An 18,681-nucleotide genomic window follows, 5' to 3' on the forward strand; every position below is an offset into this window, starting at 1 on the left:
CCGGAAGCAGCTGGCCGCGCTGCCGGCGGCGGGCTGGGGCGCTCCGCCATGGCCGCCGAACCGCGGGCTCCTGCCGGGCACCGCGCCGCGCCGCCTCGGCGCCCGCCTCGCTGAGCCCCTCCGCTCCCTTCCGCCCCGCGGTCCGCCATGGGCTCGCTGTTCCGCGGCGAGCCGATGTGCCTGGCGCAGCTCTTCCTCCAGAGCGGCTCGGCCTACGAGTGCCTCAGCGAGGTGGGCGAGCGTGGCCTGGCCGAGTTCCGAGACGTGAGTAGCGGCGACGGGGCCCGGGCGCCCGGCGGGGCTTTCTGGGAGAGTGGGGGAGGTGAAAGGACCCCGAGGGGGCCCGCCGGGCCGGGCCAGGTCGGGTAGGGTAGTTGCCGTCGCGAAGGTGTGGGTTTCATTGCGACGGTGCGGTGTAAAAGACTCCAGGCCGCTTCCCTTCCTTCTTTCCCCGACTCCGGCTTGCAGATGTATGGCGAATACTTAGATCGGGTTGGCGTGAAAGCGAGGTTGGGCGATGGAAAGTTGGTGTGGAGCCCCAGCCTCCCTGAGACTCTATGGAAGGGTGTTTTGGGATGACTGTATCCTACTTATCTCATAGAATTAGTTTAAACTTGGGTTTTTTTAGCAGTAGGATCCCGTCCGTTACCCTTCTGAAGCCACACTGACTTTAGTCTGAGTGTGTGTGCACAGCTAATAGATATGTCCACCCTGTTGACTAATTGATAGAAACGTCTTAGGTGTTCTGTAGGCTTATTTCTTCAACGTCACAGACTGCTGGTTTGTAAAACATGTCTGTTCCTGGAGGAGCAGTTCACTTTGGAGGAAACTACATGCCTAATACAAAATTGGGTCGCGTAATAATTAACCTTGTTTCGGTATTGTCTCACCGTAATTATATGATCTTTGCTTGCTGACTGAGACTTTAGAATTTCTTCCAAGTATTCTTCAGTAATGTACGTTGCAGAATATTTGCAAGGAAAGCTGGGAGAACTTAGATTAACAGCTAGTTAGTAAATATGGCAGGTGGAAGGAGACAAATCTATAAGAATCATTACATGGGTGTTATGTTTAACATGTTGATGCCGTTCCCAGAAATAACATATTAGTGGGTCTGATTTAAAAGCTGAATAAGGAGTCAGAGACATTGCACATTCATAGTATGGGGATGTATGTAAAAAGATTCATTTGAAACTTAAGATTTCAAATAGATTCTGTGGAAATCCATCACAAAAATTTGCTTGTAGAAAGGTTTGCTTGTTAATTTGAAGTCCTTAAGCAGTATTTTAAAACTGTAGAAATAAGATCAGGAATGGTTTCTCTAGTAGACCTAGTTATTTTGTTATTTGAGTAAAACTAGCAAAAGGCATTGATAATTCTGCTTTAATAAAATCTTGCTATTTGAAGACTTCTTAATCTTTTTAGATTTTTTTACCTTCCTAGCCAAAAACCACTTTGTAGAAAGAGAGCACATAGAATACAAGCAGTATTGTCTCCATGAAGTCACAGAAATACCTGTGGTTTTTTTAGGGATGGTTGCTGTTTTAAATACCTAATAAGCATTTTGTCCTTCTTCTTCAGCTGAACCCAAATGTAAGTGTATTTCAGAGAAAATTTGTGAATGAAGTAAAGAAGTGTGAAGAAATGGAAAGAATACTTGGTGAGCTTTATTTTCATGTCTGCCCTTTCTCGTCTGTGGTATTATTAAAGCTTACATTGCTAGAGTGGGACTACAGTGAAGGTTTCAGCTACAAGGTTTTTTAATATTCCTGGTCTTATATGATCTGAATACTGTAGAATCTTACAAAACTTTCATATATATGAAAAAAATACACATACATATATATGTACAGTCTTTATGTAGGTTTTTGGAGCCAGAGATGACTTGACTGTAGCACTGAATTGGGTGAGAACTTACAGATATATTCTTTGATTTGTGTTGATATGCTGCATCAGTTTTGAGTGTATCACAGAATTGTTCAGCTTGGAAGGGACATCTTGAGATCACCTAGTCAACCTCCAGTTCAAGCAGGGGCAGCTAGAGCTGGTTGTTCAGGACTGTGTCTGGTGGGATTTTGAATATGGAGACTCTGCAGCCTCTCTGGGCAATCTGTTCCAGTGTTTTACCTCTGATCTCTGGTTCTCAGTTTTGTGAGCCTTAAAATTTTCTTACACTACAACACATATGTGCTAAATGTAGGTTGGTTTTTCTTTTAAGCTCAGAGGTGAAGAATAGTTGCTAATGTGTTGCTGATAAATAGTTGAGACCATTTCAGTCTTGACTGCTTAAAACTCTGCAAGGAAAATGGAAACTTTACTTTTGACTATAAGATAAATGCTGTTTTTCATGTTATATAATTCAATGCTATTGAACTTCCAAGCACCCTCAAAAATATCTCAAGTTATTAACAATTGTATTCACACAGTAGTTAATGAATAGAGAAGGGTATGCAGAGCATTACAACCAGGATGCAGATTTCTTCAATGTATCCCGAGGAACAGTTACTGTTGAAGGATTCTTTTATTGGAAGCTCTCATTAGAGGCATGTGCTGGTCATGCCAAACCATCCCAGCAGTTATTTCGGCAATCTCCCTGCCCAGCGTGAGATGCATTTGCTGTCAAGGTTGCTTAAGCTGCCTTGTTTGAACACTTTTTATTCCAAACATGGGTCAATGAGCAGAACGTCGATTTTTGGCAGATGGTGCATTTAGCAGAAAGTGGTATCTTGTAGCAACAAAGAGATACTATGAAACGTTAAAAGCTTCTTAAGAAGTGCTTGTGGTTGGAAAATTTCAGTCAGAGGACTCTGAAGATAGCTTATTTCTGCAAACTTCCAAGACAGAAAAGTTCTGTGTATTTGTTCCTAGCACTCCATTAACCCCTCTTTTTTGAAGACTCTAGTGTGTGTATTGTTGCTAAAATAAATGAATAAAATAGCTAGGGCCTGATGCTGCAGTGTGATCAGCACCATCAATAACAGCTGAAGGTCAACCATGCAGCATTCTAGGAAGGTATAAGGAAATACCATTTCCTTTATGATTCTGTTTTTCTTCTTACTCCAGGGTATTTAGTACAAGAAATTAAAAAGGCGGATATTCCACTTCCTGAAGGAGATGTTGCTCCTCCTGCCCCCTTGCTGAAACACATTTTAGAAATCCAGGTAACTTTTCCACATAACAGATACCAAAAATGTAGCTCTGGATCTTGGAACTTTAATTCAAACTTAATTACTTGCTATCTTATTACCTGTGACTTAAGTTGTAGGTGTGGCAGGGAGGGGCGGAAGCATTTGCTTTTGGTTTTGTCCATTTTTTTTTCTTTCCACCAGTGTTACTTCTAAGATTGCCAGTGAGGATTTGATATTAACACAAAATTCCTGTGAAAGGGTCAAAGCTAACTCGCGGGGTTTGCAGTCGTCTGGTTTATTTTGAAGGACTGGCATATTACACTGTTCCAGGCAGATTGTTACCTGTAGATGTAGTCCTTCAGCTTCATTTATTGCTTTGGGCCTTACCTAAGGCTCTTTTCATGTATCCAAAATTTCCAGGGTGTGTGGGAGTTTTATATGCCCAAGGCTCTGCAGGTTCCAGTGCTGGTTGCATAGCAAAACATGGTGCTATTTTCTCTGAATGCTTTTTCTGGTATTACGTTAGAAGTAGAAGCCTGTAAAATGCAGATATAATTTTGAATGACATTCTGTTTTGCTGTAATTCTATTAATAGAATAGGTAAGTGTCTTGCACCCTGTACTGTCTGAAGTTTTCATTCCAAGTCTGCATTACTTAGCTCAGACACAAATTAGGGTCAGAACAGCAGACTTAACAGATGCCAGTGGAGGATCAAGTGTACTCAGCACAAAGCAATCTTTGGCAGACTGAGGTATAAAACCTATGGAGCTTAAGTTAATTAAGAAATTGGGAAATTCCCATCATTGCAGCAAATTAACCTGTGCTTAAAATTCATCCTCCCCTGATTTCCAAAATAGTGTAACTGATTCTATGTCATTTTTTTCTCCATGTCTTAGGAACAGTTGCAGAAGCTGGAGACAGAATTGAGGGAAGTAACTAAAAACAAAGAAAAGTTGAGGAGAAACCTGCTTGAACTGACAGAATACACATGCATGTTAGAGGTCACGCAAAGATTTGTCAGGAGAACAGCTGAGGTACTGCTTATGTTATTTGGCGAGGATTGTGTATCGTGGCATTTTTGTTGCATAGTCTTGTTCTAGTTAAGTGTGTGACTTGGTGTCGGGCTTTGCAGCACTGTATGTTGTTCATTATTATTTACACTCAGTACCTAGAGAACCTGTGGGGCAAGCTGTTGTGCTAGGCTGTGTTCATATACATAACAAAACACAGCCCTGAATTTAGAGGAGCTTTGCGATTTCTCTGTTGAATTGTTTGAATGTTATTGCTGATGCCAACTGAGAATGAAGGCGTATTGGTGTTATTTTGATGCATAAATTGTGCTAAGAAATTTACCATGTAACCTTTGCAACACTGACTGTAACTGCTAAGAGTAGTATGCTGTAGATCCCAAGATCTTTCTGTTGTTTGAATTGAAAGCAGGAGTTTTACATTTTTATTGAAATAATTTACTTAATTAGCTTTTCTTCTTTAGAATAATAAATGAATGAAAATATTTTTTTCTGAAAGCTATGAATGGTCTTTCTTTTATTTGCTAGTATGAATCCCATTTACATGCAAATTATGAAGAATTTCCATCTGTGGAAAATGAGCCATTAGTGGATTACAACTGTATGCACAGGCTGGGTGCCAAGCTGGGGTAGGTATGGTTCAGTCCATGTATGACAGGTTGTTAGTATGTACTGTTTCAAAACTGCTTGATGAGCTGCTGTAAATAATGGGCTGTTTTCTTAAAAGATGGAATGTAGTGTGACTGTAGTGGTTTCAGATGAGCCAAACAGTTTTAGACAGGGTCTGACCCAAATGTACCTTTGTAACAAAATCGGATTATCTGAAGAGATAAGTAGGACAACACCAAAAAACCTGTCACAAAACTTCCATCAAACCAAGTACGTGTGTTAAGGAAAATCTCTAAATGCTCTAAATCAGTACTTTCTTCTAAGGTTCAAACAGTGTTTCTAGGATAAACACACAGTGTTTTAATCACCTGGCAGTGTTAGTTGTAAATGTAACATTATTAATGGTATTGCCTACTTGCCTTTAAAATGATTTATGGATACTCTTATCTACAACACCATTATGAGAGGGTATCTTAGCAAGAAAAAACTAAGGACCTTACTATCACAGAAAGAATGTCAAACACAATTCTAGTTATGTGCTCAGGCCTACAGTCTGTTTTCCAAATAGAAATTGCATTTCTATTTTATATAGCAATTACTTCCCATTTAGGGTGATGCTTCCTTCTCTGGAGATGGCAGATGTTAAATTATTGTGGCTATGTGATCCTGAGTGATGATCTACTCTGAGTTTTTAATATTTTGTTGTGGATTTTAGCTTATTTTTCGAATTTTTCTATTTCCATAGATTCATATCTGGGTTAGTTCACATAGCAAAAGTTGAAGCATTTGAAAAAATGCTGTGGAGAGTCTGTAAAGGATATACTATTCTTACATATGCAGAGTTGGATGAATGTCTGGAAGATCCAGATACAGTGAGTAAACATTGTAACTATCAGTTTATTTTGTTCTGTAGTTTTCAGAAAACTTGAAAGAATTGCTGCTGGGGTCTGCAGTGAATGTAAATGATTTCCCAGTGTCCTTGGAGGGAAAACTATTTGAAAGTACTTGTAAGACTTTAAAATTAGGGATCTTGATGCCACCATAACTATAGGAGTGGCAATTAATCTGTCATGGTTCAGCTTGATGAGTGCAGAACTTTATTGTGGAATAGTAGTGACTTTATGATTGCCTACCTTGATCAAAATAAGTGGCGTAAATGGCTGCTTGGATACTTATTAACTAAGTCTGTACAGTGTATTACCTTTTAATAGTCATTGTATTTGTTCGTTCAGTAGTTAAGGGAAGAAAAAGTCTGGAGTACAGTTGGTCTTCTATGAAGTTTTTTCTCTGAACTTATAAAATTCACTTTTTGTAATTCAGCAATTGTGGCTGCCTAATCTGTCACTTTCAAATTTTGCTTCGATTCTAATTTGTAACATTTTAATTTTTTAAGACTTTTTTTGTTACTAATAGTTCTGAGATGGTAAAATAAAATATCTCTTATTTTCCCTGAAAACTTTTTTTGTTTTTCTCTAATATACCAAAAAAAGGAGAGATATGGGCACACTTGAATTTTATTTTTTGATCTTCACTAAAATGGTGGAAGGTTAGTACTACTAGCACAGCTTTTTCTAGTTATTCAGATTTGTTATTTTGCTCTATAATTATATCACAGTGGAAGTGTTGGTTAAAAACAAACTTCATGAACATAACTTTTTTGGTTTTTTTAGGGCGAAACCACAAAATGGTTTGTTTTTTTAGTGTCTTATTGGGGTGAACAAATTGGCCAGAAAGTTAAGAAGATTTGTGACTGGTAAGAAGTAAAGCTAATACATCTAATTTCTTTATACTTGGGTTATTTTCTTTTTAGTTTTCCCTCTGTTCCCCTTCTAAGTGTGGATTTTTAGGCAAGGTTTTTTGAAGTTAAATTTGTTCTTCCCCCCAGTTGCATCCAGCTTTATAATTATGCAATATACAAATAAATGTATGAGTCATTTTGTCTGCAGTCCTTATTAAGTACAGGTAAAATACTGACTCTCTCAGTTAAATCTGTTCCATGGTTATTAAATGGTGTGTTGTAGATTTGACAAGGGCATGGGGTTGTGTGGTTTGTTTTGGTGTAGTTTGGTTATTTAACACAAACTTCTGTTTTTCTGTAGCTATCACTGTCATGTGTATCCCTATCCAAATAATACGGAGGAGCGCAAGGCAGTTGTTGAAGGTCTAAATGTTCGTATTCAGGATCTTCATACTGTGAGTAAATAACAGTATTCCCTTTGCTGTAGTTACTGCACCATAGGAAATCATTTGACGAATCACAGCATGAAATACATGAATATGTTTCTAAAATACATACAGCTTTGGATCTGAACAGGACGCTATGTCATGTCCCAGGTCTTGTGTTGCATGATTCTGTTAAACTTCAGGGCACTTGGCATTGCCTTCTGTTTTAAGCAGTGGTTAGTGTGCCCTCCTACAAATGTGATCCGGCACTGGACAAATACTAGGTGCTTTTACTGTGGTTAACATAACCACTGTTACATTTTCAATGAAATAATTTTGTTTTTTTCTTGGACAAAGGTGCTGCATAAAACTGAGGATTACTTGCGCCAAGTCTTGTGTAAAGCATCTGAATCCATCTATACGTGGGTTATCCAAGTGAAGAAGATGAAAGCCATTTATCATGTACTCAACCTGTGCAGTTTTGATGTCACAAATAAATGTTTAATTGCTGAGGTTTGGTGTCCAGTGGCTGATCTGCAGAATTTGCGCCATGCATTGGAGGAAGGTTCAGTAAGTCAGCTGAATGGTCACTGATGTTAAAACTTTTGTCTTGAACTAACTATACAGATAAGGAAAGAAAATAATTATTTAAAATGGGCTAAAAGTAGGCACAGGCAGGTTTGGGTCTCTATGAACTTATATCAAACAATTTCTTTATAAGCAGAGCCTTTATTTAGTGTTGTGTGTGATGATATTTTTGGGGGTTTTTTTTCTTTCTTTTTTTTTTTTTTTTCCTTCTCGACTAACTTCTGTTTTGGACCCAAGTCTGATTGGGCTCACAATGCTATTTGCAGTCAAGTAGAGGTTGCTAATTCCCTTGTGTTAGTTGTGTTGAGCGCAGCTCCGTCTTTCTCTTTTATAAGAGAGCATTTTTAGTAACAAATCTTTGTTTTATAGTACTGACTGATGAGTCTTGTCTGATATTTCATATAAAGTTAAGGATTAGAACACTGTACATAATCAGTGTTTTTAGAGGAACAGAGAAATGTAACTTTTTTTTTTTAAGAAAGCACAAAGGGGTAAATATTAAACTTGGGGCTTAATCTAGGGATGTTTTGGGATCAGTGAAACTGCTGATAGAGGAAATGTTTTCACTTTTGTTAGATTAAGCATCAACTGAGTTTTTATATAAATGTATCTTATTTCTGTCTGTAATTAGAGGAAGAGCGGAGCTACAATTTCTTCATTCATGAATACCATTCCAACAACACAACCTCCTCCAACTTTGATACGTACCAATAAATTCACCTCAGGGTTCCAAAACATTGTTGATGCTTATGGAGTTGGAAACTATGGGGAAGTTAATCCAGGTTGGTCCTTCTGAAATCTGAAGTGTGAGCTGTGCTGTCATTACTGCTTGCCTTGTTATGTGTTTAAATACCTTGCTGAATGGGACTCTAGTAAAGGCAAAATGGTGATAACCATACTGCTTATTAGTAGCTGTTTTAAAGTTTCAGTAGCTCATCAAAAGTACAAATGGTGCTCCAAGCAGTAAGATGGGATTTGATTTTGCGGAGTTATTTTAGCATTAAAGATGCTGATAAGAGCTGTATAATGTTTCTTTATATGTTATACCTCGGATAAGAGAAGATATTTAGGAGAAAAAAGAAAACTTTGGAAATGGCTATTGATCTTACTGAAGCATGGAGATCATCACTTGAAAAAATCCAGCTTATGGTATAGCCCAGTTAGTTTAATGTCCTTACGTATTTTTGTAGCTACGTTGACTATGTCATGCTGTACAGGAGAATGTACATTATAATACAGAGCCAAAACAGACATGGAGGAAGAACTGGCGGGGTGTGTGTGTATTTATTTATTTATTTATTTATTTTAATTTCCTGGGCTTATATTATTATCCTCAGAATTGTCAGCTAATGCTCAACTGTGGAGTTGTCATTACTAAGGGATACACAAAAGCAAGGTTTAAAGTGAGTTAAATTTATAGTGTGGGGGAAAGGTCTCTTAGTAGGTGGTGAAATGTCTTTCAAACTTAAAGCTGAAAATTGTTTAAGAGGTTAAAGTAGGTGAATTGCTTAGGCTTAATTCAGATAGTAACATCATCTGTTGTGCTGTGTGCCTGAAATCTGTTATGTTGTCATTTCAGCTCTCTATACCATCATCACTTTTCCCTTCTTGTTTGCCGTTATGTTTGGAGACTTTGGGCATGGTCTACTAATGTTCATATTTGCACTCCTGACAATACTGTATGAAAACCACCCTAGATTACAAAGATCACAAGATGAGGTAAAAGGAATTACAAATAATTTAGTCCCCATCCAGCAAGATAACTTCAATTGAATAGTTACTATGTTTCTGAAAAGTACTATTTATTGCACATGTATTAGACTACGTTTTTTTCCTTTGTTTCAGGATGTTCTGTGTTTAAAGTTGCCATATTCCTTGAGATTAATGTGGTATCTTAACAAACTATTCACTTTTTTTGAAAGGGCAGAAATAATCAAGTTTGAATGAAATACTGACAAAAATTAGTTGATTCTGATGTGCTTGTCTTTCCTTCTGCTAGAGCTACTTAGTGATGTGTGTATTTTACAGAATGTGGTTACAGTGACTAATGTGAGGAGAAAATGATTTTTCAAATTCCACCTTCTTTTATTGTTTCTGAAAAGGGAGTTGTAGGTTGAAATTTACTAAACTTAATTTTAACTAATTTTTTAATCATATGGGGTTAGAATGCAGGAATACCTGCATCTCTCATTAGAATTATATTTAATTAAGAATGGCTGCAAATGTCTGACTTCTTGAAAACTAGTCCCGGGAAGGAAACGTGGCTTAAAAAGACTATTTGTTAGTGTAATGATGCCAATGAGAAAAGTCTCAGTTTGTGTTGCAGGAGCTTGCATGAGGGCTTCAAATCTCTGTGTTCAATTTAAACCACAATTGTCTTTCAGAATGTACTTCTTGCTGCTAGCTCTGTTTCCTAATGCATATAAACCTTTGCATATAAATACTAGACTTAAAGTTGTGAATGTGGGGAGATGAATTGCACCCATTTGGTGACTGACATTTATAAATTGCATATTCGCGTGCTTAGAGCAAAATTCTCTGTGTTGCATCTTGGTTGGCCTTAGGTTTCTTCGTATTCCTTAATGACTATTTGCAATAGTTTTTAGTTTTTAGAAGTCTTTGTATGACCAGAAATGTGTTTCTCTTAAAAATGTGTAGGTAATGATTGTTCACATAGCAGGTAATGTTCTTTATTTTTTCTTTTTTCCAATACTTATAGATAATGAAAATGTTATTTGAAGGCCGATATGTTATTTTATTAATGGGTCTGTTTTCTGTATACACTGGATTGATCTATAATGACTGTTTTTCAAAGTCATTAAATATATTTGGTTCTGGATGGAATGTTTCAGCAATGTTTGAACAGAAGGTTTGGCGGTGAGTAGCATGCCTCTGTTTGCTATACCATTAAAAGAAAATTGCACTTCCTGTAACAGTTTAACCCTTTTGCTCACCCCTTTTAACTGTCCTTTTATTGAGAGTAGTAAATAAATGTAGTGAAATCTAGCAAAATTTAGCTGTTAAGGTAGCAAGTGCTAGTGCACTAAGGACTAAGTGTTACGTCTACGCTTAGAATAAAAAAGGCAGTAATAGTTATTTAAAAACAAAAAATCAAATTGCTCATTATCTTAAATTGGGAAATCCACAGAGAACACAATTTCTTGCAAAACTGCTATTAGAATATGATTATATTTAATTCAGTCAATTTTATCAGGTTAATCTCGTATTTATCAGTGCTGCTTTACTGGATTTACATGTCTTCAGTCACCTGGAACGTTTGCTAGAATATTATCATCTGGTATAGATGACAGTCAGTCTTACGGAACAAATTCTGTTACAATACCCTAATGCTATATGCTAGCTAATAACTTTCAGTGATTAAAAACTGCGTAGTATCTTTTTATTGGTAGTAAGAACTTGCACCTAATTTTATGAGGTGATATTTCTAGGGTTTATTCAGTCTCTAAACTTTTTTAGGTGTGTTTTGTATCTCTTTTTTTGTGGTCTCACAAAGGTGTTCTTATGAATGGCTGGAGACTTCAGTAGTATTGTAAAATCCTAACAGAAGGCACTAGGACTTTGTCTTGTCGTGTATTCTTTTTATTCATAAAAAGTGCACTGCCTCCTGTGTTAAGGTTTGTTTCTATGCTAATGGTTTTAGTTTGTCTCCATTTACTATATTTTCCAGGAGAGGTTTCTGACTATGAATATACGCATGTGTATATATATATATATCTATCAGATTCTGAGAGGGATAGAAAACACAGGGCTAGTTTTGGAGAAATTTGTCCTAGGTCATGCTTCTGGAATGAATACCCAAGCAGCATTAGCATCTGCTGTAAAGAAATTAACAGTTAATGAAATAAATTAATTACCTAGCAACCATGAGTCTCTGCACAGCTTTTCTTGATAGTAAAAGAAAAAAGTAGGCTATGTGAATTGTCAAACCTACTTTTTCACGAAGTGGGATAACCTAATTTTTTTGAGGTGTCATGGCCCTTTGATATTTAACTGTTCACAGCTTGCATCTCATTTTGCCTCAAAAACAGGAAGTGGCTTAAAATAGTAGAGTCAAAACTAGTGACTTTGGTTAAAATGTGAACAGGTTGTGAGTGCTGTGTTAATTAAAAACTATATGAAGTTAGAGTGGAAACTCATCCAAATGCAAAAGGGAAAAGGTATCAATTATTCTTCAGGTGTTTGTTAGTGAATTTTATATAAAAGTAAATTATGAGCTTTTTAAATGAAACTTTCCATTCTAGAGAGTGAGGAATAAAATCCAGAAACGTTCCTTTCAAAGTCAGTTAGTGCTAATTAAGCCCAGATTGTGAGTTTCTAGTTTGTTTTTTTTTTTTTTGCTATTGTTTTTTGCCAGGCCCTTTGTGCTTAGAAATCCTTTTATTCATTTGAAGTCTGACAGTGGGTGAGCTAGTCCTATATAGGAAAGCAGGAGTGGTGTCCTGCAGAACTGAAAGTATATGTTGTCACTGTTTAAACAATGTCAGATCTGATTGTGTTTTTCTTTCTCTGCAGTCCTGAGGATCTGAAGTCTAATAAATTTTTAACACTGGATCCAAATGTTACTGGTGTATACAATGGAGCTTATCCCTTTGGAATTGATCCGGTTAGTTTTATTCTTTTAAATTATCCATTTGTAAATTAGATTTTTATGTGCATATTAGGAAGATAAATCTTACTATGGAAAAAATACATTCCTGCTTGCATTCTCAATTCAAAAAGAGCTTTTCCCTTAATGAGTCAAAGAAAGACTTAACTATCTTCACGAAACTCGAATTTCAGTTGTGATCCCCGTTTGAGGTAGAATTCTGGTCTCCAATAGAGAAAGGATACTGTGTTATTCCTTCTGTTACACTATTCTTTAATGCTGGTTTTGTCTTCTCTTCTTCAGATATGGAACTTGGCAAGCAACCGTCTCAGTTTTTTAAATTCTTTCAAAATGAAAATGTCTGTGATTTTTGGAGTGACTCACATGACATTTGGAGTTGTATTGGGGGTATTTAACCACTTGTAAGTACAAGAAGTTAAGATGATATTAACATTATAGTTTTTGTCAAGTCTTGAATTATAACAGTTAATCTGTTATAGATCTGTTAAAGAAACTGGAACAATTTTTTAAAAATACAATAATAGTAATTGTGAAAACTGTTCTTAAAAAAAGGCAGTAACAGAGAGGTCTTCCTTCACATAAATGAGATGATGGATCAGTACTGTGCCAAAAAATCTGAGGACATCGATTAATACAAGATTTTATTTCACTTGTTGCCAAATAGAGATACATGCCTCTTACGGTCTTGATTTCCACTGACATACCTGATTAAAATTTCACTGAATATGAAGAAATCAGTTCTGGATTGTAATTTCAGTCTTGTTGTTTAAAAGTGCTGGGTAATGTTCTGCTTTATTGAAATTATGTTTGGGTCATGTATTTATCTTGATCTTTCTTTGTAAAACTTATTTTTCATTTTTTTCCCCCATTTTTATCTTTTAGGCATTTCAAGAAGAAATATAATATTTATTTGGTTTTTCTTCCTGAACTTTTATTCATGATGTGCATCTTTGGCTACCTTGTATTTATGATCTTCTTTAAATGGTTAGCATACTCTGCAGAGGACTCTACATCTGCTCCTAGTATTCTGATTCAATTTATTAACATGTTCCTGTTTCCTGGTGGTGAAACAGAGGTCTTCTACACCGGACAGGTTAGTGGTGTTCTTACAAGGTTCTGAAGATCCTGTTGTTCCCTATGCAGATAACACTTTACCAGTCATGAAAGGCTGATGGCTGAGTGTTCCCCTAGGAAGGGAAATGTATCAGACTAAGGGGAAATTGAATAAACATTATGATTAAATAACATATTTACTCTTTAATTGGTTGTAAGATTTTACATAGTGATTTGTGAAAATACCTGTTTCTAGAACAAAATCTCTCAGGTTAAAGTTAAGGCTAGAGAACAGTGTCTCATGTTGTAATTTTGATGCTTTCTGTGTGCTGTAAATAATCTTACTAAATTGAACATCAGTAATGCCTTAATCTAGAACCCAGTCCTAAAGATGCTGGATGTCTGTAATCCAATTTAAGGGCCTGATTAAGTAAAATACTTATGTGCATGTTCAATTTGGACTACAGGCCCGCTGAAATCAGTAGTATTTTTCTTATGCTCAAACAGGCCTTTAAAGGAAAATGGGAAGGCTTTTCCTACTGTTGATTTTGTGATCTAATCTAATTTTTTCTTTCTTCCTCAAACAGGTTGCTCTGCAGAGGTTTTTACTTAGTATTGCTTTTCTTTCTGTTCCTGTAATGCTTTTTGGTAAACCACTTTATTTGTATTGGCTGCACAGTGGAGGCCGAGGCATTAGAATGTACAGGGTAAGTATTGAGAGACAGTTGCACATTTCTTCAGTATAGAAGAATTCAGATGGTGTCATATTACATATAGAGTAATGTCCTTACTAGATATTTCTACTTGGAAAGTTTTTGATCGTAACACATAATGGTACTTTGACTCTAGCTCTCTTTTTGCCTTTGCCTGCGACTACTTTAAATAAATTTTAAAAGTGACACTGGCAGTCCACTTGAAGACACAATATGTTTCCATTTTGTAGAGTGGCTACAAGCTAATTCGAAAAGAAAGTGAAGAAGAACTTTCTCTGCTGAGATGTCATGATGTAGAAGAAGGGAGCAGTCATTCAGACAGTGGGCACAGAGAGGGGGATGGAGAGGAGGTAATGTTTTTACTTAATCTCTAGTTTGTATAAGCAACTTAGAAGTGGAAAATCAGGAAGATAACCTGTACACTCAGTTCCTGGAAGTTTTCAAGAAAATCAGCTGAGCCTTTACAAAGACCTTGGTGCCTGAATGCAATTTACTCATTTTTATTTGTTGCTATTTTATCATTATTTCTTGGTATATTCAGATTGCTACAGTAAACCTCAGTCTGTCTCTAGTGGAGAACAGGAAGAGTGCTTTATTTGCATCTGTAGACTTTGCATCCAAGACTACTGGTTTTCTTAAATTGAAGAGTGGGATAAAAATCCTGGGTTTTGTATGGTTTTGTGGATTCTTAAAATTAAGGCAAGAGGACTACTGCCCAGCTTCCTGTTAGATTGATCTTGGATTTTCATCCAGACAAAAGTCTCTTTATGTCTGCAAATTACATCTTGTGATGAGGATTATTGCTAATGGGGGTTGGGAGACATGGGCGGCATTCCTAGTCCCCAGCTATTGCTGCTGTTTAGTTTGGGCAAATTTGTAAAGGTCTTGACTGATTCCACTGATTTCATGTGAATTGAAAGACAAAAAATTGCTTCAGTTTCCCATTGTGCAGACTACGTATAGTACTTGCTTTGCTGGTGTAGTAGACTTTTGCTTCTTATGTATAGGAAATACAAGAACTGTTTGCTTAAATAAAATGTGTCATAGTTCCATGCAAAGTCAGTGTTGAAATTTGCAGTTGCAACGTTAGTCGTGGAACTCTTTGTTAGCAACAAGTACATATATTTAGAATTTCCAGTATTAATGTAGTTATTCTTCTATCACTAGTGTTACTAATAATTAATCCTGCTTTTAAAGATGCAGAAATTGACATTGTAAAGTTATGACCTCAATAGAATGGGAATTAGAACTGTGTCTGGTTTTACTACTTAGAGTTTTCAAGTATTAAATTATGTTCCTTGTGGAAAACATAAAATTGCATTAATTTTTATCTATCGACAAAGTAATTGAGGAAACTAACTGGAAAACTATAGCATCTTTTTTTTTTTTTTTTTTTTTAATGTTGTCTCTAGTAAGGATCTTAAACATAGCAGATCTTTTTTTACTTGATATGAAATCAATGTATTACCCTTTTGTGGAATTTTTCTTCCATGTATATTAAGATTTGCAGATGAATGTTTTTTTTCTCTCATGCTGTGCTATGTTGTTTCAATGGATACAATTTTTTTTTTATATTTTAGATTAATTTTGCAGATGTTTTTATGAATCAAGCAATTCATACCATTGAATACTGTCTAGGATGTATTTCTAATACAGCCTCATATCTGCGACTCTGGGCATTAAGTCTTGCTCATGCACGTAAGTGGGGGTTTTGTTGGTTGGTTGGGGTTTTTTTTCATCTGTCTTGATTTTTAATGTGGATTAGAGGGAGGCTGGCCTGTTGAAGTGATACTACTATGAAATTATCTTTTTCTAAATATAAAAAGTTCCCTGTTTAAACTAATCACGATCTATGGAAAGTCTCCAAACTTAAAATTCTGACTTACTGTTTGGAATCTAGTAATTTTCTTCATTGATTGCTCTGTGTTGTAAAGAGGCTGATAATCTGAGCAGTGTTACCTCACATAATAGTGTATCAGTAGTCACAGTACCAATTCCTATTTTCTATTGAGTGACCAGTTTGGAAGGTATTTAGGCACTTGCTAATGGTGTCATGGTGTAAGATGCTGCCATCAGTAGATCTTCTTTTGAAACTGAGATGTACCTTTAAGTATTTTGATGGGGGGGGGGGGGGGGGGCAGGGGGAGGGTGCAACTAACTGGGGTGGGGACTTGCTTATAGTTCCCATGTTCAGCAGATCCTGTAGTAATGTTTAAACTAGAATACAGGTCGATTAGATTAGCTTGCTGGGTGAATGTATGCAGTATCAACATTAATTATGAAAAGTTTCTTTTAATAGAATTATCAGAAGTTCTATGGCAAATGGTGATGAGAGTGGGTCTTCGTGTGGATACAACGTATGGTGTCTTACTGCTAGTCCCTGTTCTAGCCTTTTTTGCTGTGCTAACAGTTTTTATTCTTTTGGTCATGGAGGGTCTTTCTGCTTTTCTCCATGCTATACGACTGCACTGGTAAGTTAATTGTTTCTTCATACCACTTTAGCATATACTGGCTTTAAGAGGAATTTTGGTGTCAAAATATTAGGTGCCTTGTTAAAAAGAAAAGTGTACAATTCAACAGCCTCATGATACTGTAATAGATTTATTTAATCTTATTAAATAAATGGCTTGTTAGTTGAATGAGATTGTTCCTCTGGAATATTTTCAGTAAATTCAAGTAGTATGTTGGCTTATGATGCATATTAACCTCAACCACGTTCAGAGTTGATTTTGGTGCAAACTATGAGTACATTTAATTTGTAGTATTGCAGCCTTTCATACTGTGGAGTATTGGTAACATGGATAAGTATTTTTAATTTCAGTCGGGTTTTATCACTGAATGGCTTCAGTCTGTTTTATTTATTTGGTTCAACAGAACATTTGTGTTAATGAGCAAAACTTTGCTGAAGTGGGGCTGCCAACCCTTAAATATTTTAATCCTTTCTTAGTCTTAACATCACGAGCTCTGCACATGCGAGTGGATTCAGAGAATATTTAGTTTGGAACCTGATGAAATTTACAATATAAGAAAAGTCAGACATAGTATATAAACACGAGGCAGAGCTATATGCATTACAGAGTATTGTCCTCATGATACTATATATTTGCAAAACAATTAACTGCAACTAACTCAAAACCAAATCAGTAAGAAGTGAGAAATGAGCCATTACAGCACGATGTCAGTGTGTTTGGGTCTCTTGAGAAACATCAAATTTGCCTAGGTCTGTGATAGGAAGGTTAAATAGCTGCACAGAAAGATTAAGTGACAGGATTAGGATTGGTTTTGTTCAGCCTCTTGTGTTGCACAGTTCTATCCCCTTGAAAACCGGTCATTTTGGATTAATATACAGATTCTGTTTCACTTTTTTTGTCTCGTTTCAGGGTGGAATTTCAGAACAAATTCTACTCTGGTGGAGGATACAAGTTTATGCCTTTCTCTTTTAAGCACATTTCTTTACATTTTAATAAAGATGATATGGCATAGTTTGGTTGCTGTCAGCAGAAATGTTTGGAATTGTCTGCAAATAATCATGTGATTGGATCTCACCTGTGAAAGGTTTCTTGTAGGACAAAGTGTTCTTCACTGATTGCCTTATAATGCAGCCAAATAATTCTGTAATATATACCTCCCATAGAACTACATAGTAGATCTGGAGCATCTTGTAAAATATATAGATATAAAACGTACATTTTTCTTGGTAAACTAATGTTGTAAATTAATTTTATTCTTTAAAAAAAAAAAAACAAAAAAGTCGTTACTGCTTGTCCTAAAACCCGTGTAGCCATTTTTTTTGTTGAGGCTGTTTATTTTCTTGAATGGTTACTTTTAAGTTATCTGAAAGACTTTTAATCATATTAAGCATTCATTACTAATCACATACTTAAGCAAGCTACCATCTCATGCACTTTGGGAACAATTCAGCAATGCAACAGAAGCAATGTATGTTTTCAGTATGTATTCCAGAAGGCTTATGAAATGTAAATTTATACACAGCAATGCACTGTGCTCTTTTTTGGCCATATTTAAATTTCCACCAAAAATGTTAACTGTTTATTCAGAGTTGTGCCCAGAGTTACTACTTCAGTCTTTCAGAAGCCACAGTGGTATTTAATGTTACGAAAGAAGGCAGGGTTAGAAGTGGAGACTGGAAGTACTAGCCCTCTTCTTTCCCTGTAGTGAGGAGCTTTCTGCTACGTGCTGTTCTGCAAAGCGAGCTGCCTGCAGCCCAGCGCTTGCAGTGACTGTGGTGGGTAAAAGCCTCAGCGAAAGTCTTCCACTGTCTGGATGAGGACTCAAATAAAAGAATCAAACTGCGTACAAGAAATTTTTATCCCGGGTTCTGTTTTTACAGTGTGGTCCCATGCAGAGTTTCTACTCCTAGGAGTAACTTTTGCAGGGGGCGTGAAGAATGGGCCTCCATCCCTGTTTATGTTTGGCTGTAAGGACAGACATACCGTGTTACTCATCTGATGTTGTTGAACTAAAGTTTATACCGCATAGGTGGATAAGGGGTCGTCGTTTTGTACTACTTTTTTGTATCAGTGTGAAAATGGGGATATTACCATAATGTTTTAACATCTGTGCCATAAGAACAGCATAAGTTAAATTTTGCACTTGTTTCCGAATAAAACCTCCTTTGCGCTGTTCAGAGCGGGCCCTTATGTTTGTACGTAGCCCTCTCCCTGCACCTGGCAACGCTGGAGAGGGACGGCCTGGCCTGCGGCCCCGCTCCCCTCCGCGGCACCCTCCACGCGGGAAGCCCTTCCCGGTCC

The 18,681-nt window shown here is 36.8% G+C and overlaps 1 protein-coding gene across 1 annotated transcript; it reads left to right on the plus strand.

Annotated features, from left to right (window-relative positions):
• Nucleotides 1-15: 15 nt before the first annotated feature.
• On the plus strand, nucleotides 16-18,557 carry ATP6V0A2 (ATPase H+ transporting V0 subunit a2). Its single transcript, XM_030025176.1, has 20 exons — nucleotides 16-264; nucleotides 1,582-1,660; nucleotides 3,064-3,161; nucleotides 4,025-4,162; nucleotides 4,685-4,785; nucleotides 5,511-5,637; nucleotides 6,436-6,518; nucleotides 6,865-6,958; nucleotides 7,286-7,498; nucleotides 8,148-8,298; nucleotides 9,096-9,235; nucleotides 10,236-10,393; nucleotides 12,050-12,140; nucleotides 12,426-12,544; nucleotides 13,026-13,236; nucleotides 13,784-13,903; nucleotides 14,140-14,259; nucleotides 15,490-15,607; nucleotides 16,209-16,380; nucleotides 17,290-18,557. The coding sequence occupies exons 1-20, from the start codon at nucleotides 148-150 to the stop codon at nucleotides 17,390-17,392; spliced, it is 2,553 nt and encodes an 850-aa protein (XP_029881036.1). The 5' UTR covers nucleotides 16-147; the 3' UTR covers nucleotides 17,393-18,557.
• The last annotated feature ends 124 nt before the right edge of the window (nucleotides 18,558-18,681 follow it).

Source organism: Aquila chrysaetos, chromosome 9, assembly GCF_900496995.4.
Source record: "Aquila chrysaetos chrysaetos chromosome 9, bAquChr1.4, whole genome shotgun sequence".
NCBI classification, from domain to species: Eukaryota; Metazoa; Chordata; class Aves; order Accipitriformes; family Accipitridae; genus Aquila; species Aquila chrysaetos.

Bases quoted from the DNA above. Each gene is read 5' to 3' on its own strand.
- ATP6V0A2 (XM_030025176.1), top strand. From the start codon at position 148: ATGGGCTCGCTGTTCCGCGGCGAGCCGATGTGCCTGGCGCAGCTCTTC. The intron at 9,236-10,235 runs GTAAAAGGAATT...CAATACTTATAG, and splicing joins TACAAAGATCACAAGATGAG to ATAATGAAAATGTTATTTGA. The intron at 12,141-12,425 runs GTTAGTTTTATT...TCTCTTCTTCAG, and splicing joins ATCCCTTTGGAATTGATCCG to ATATGGAACTTGGCAAGCAA.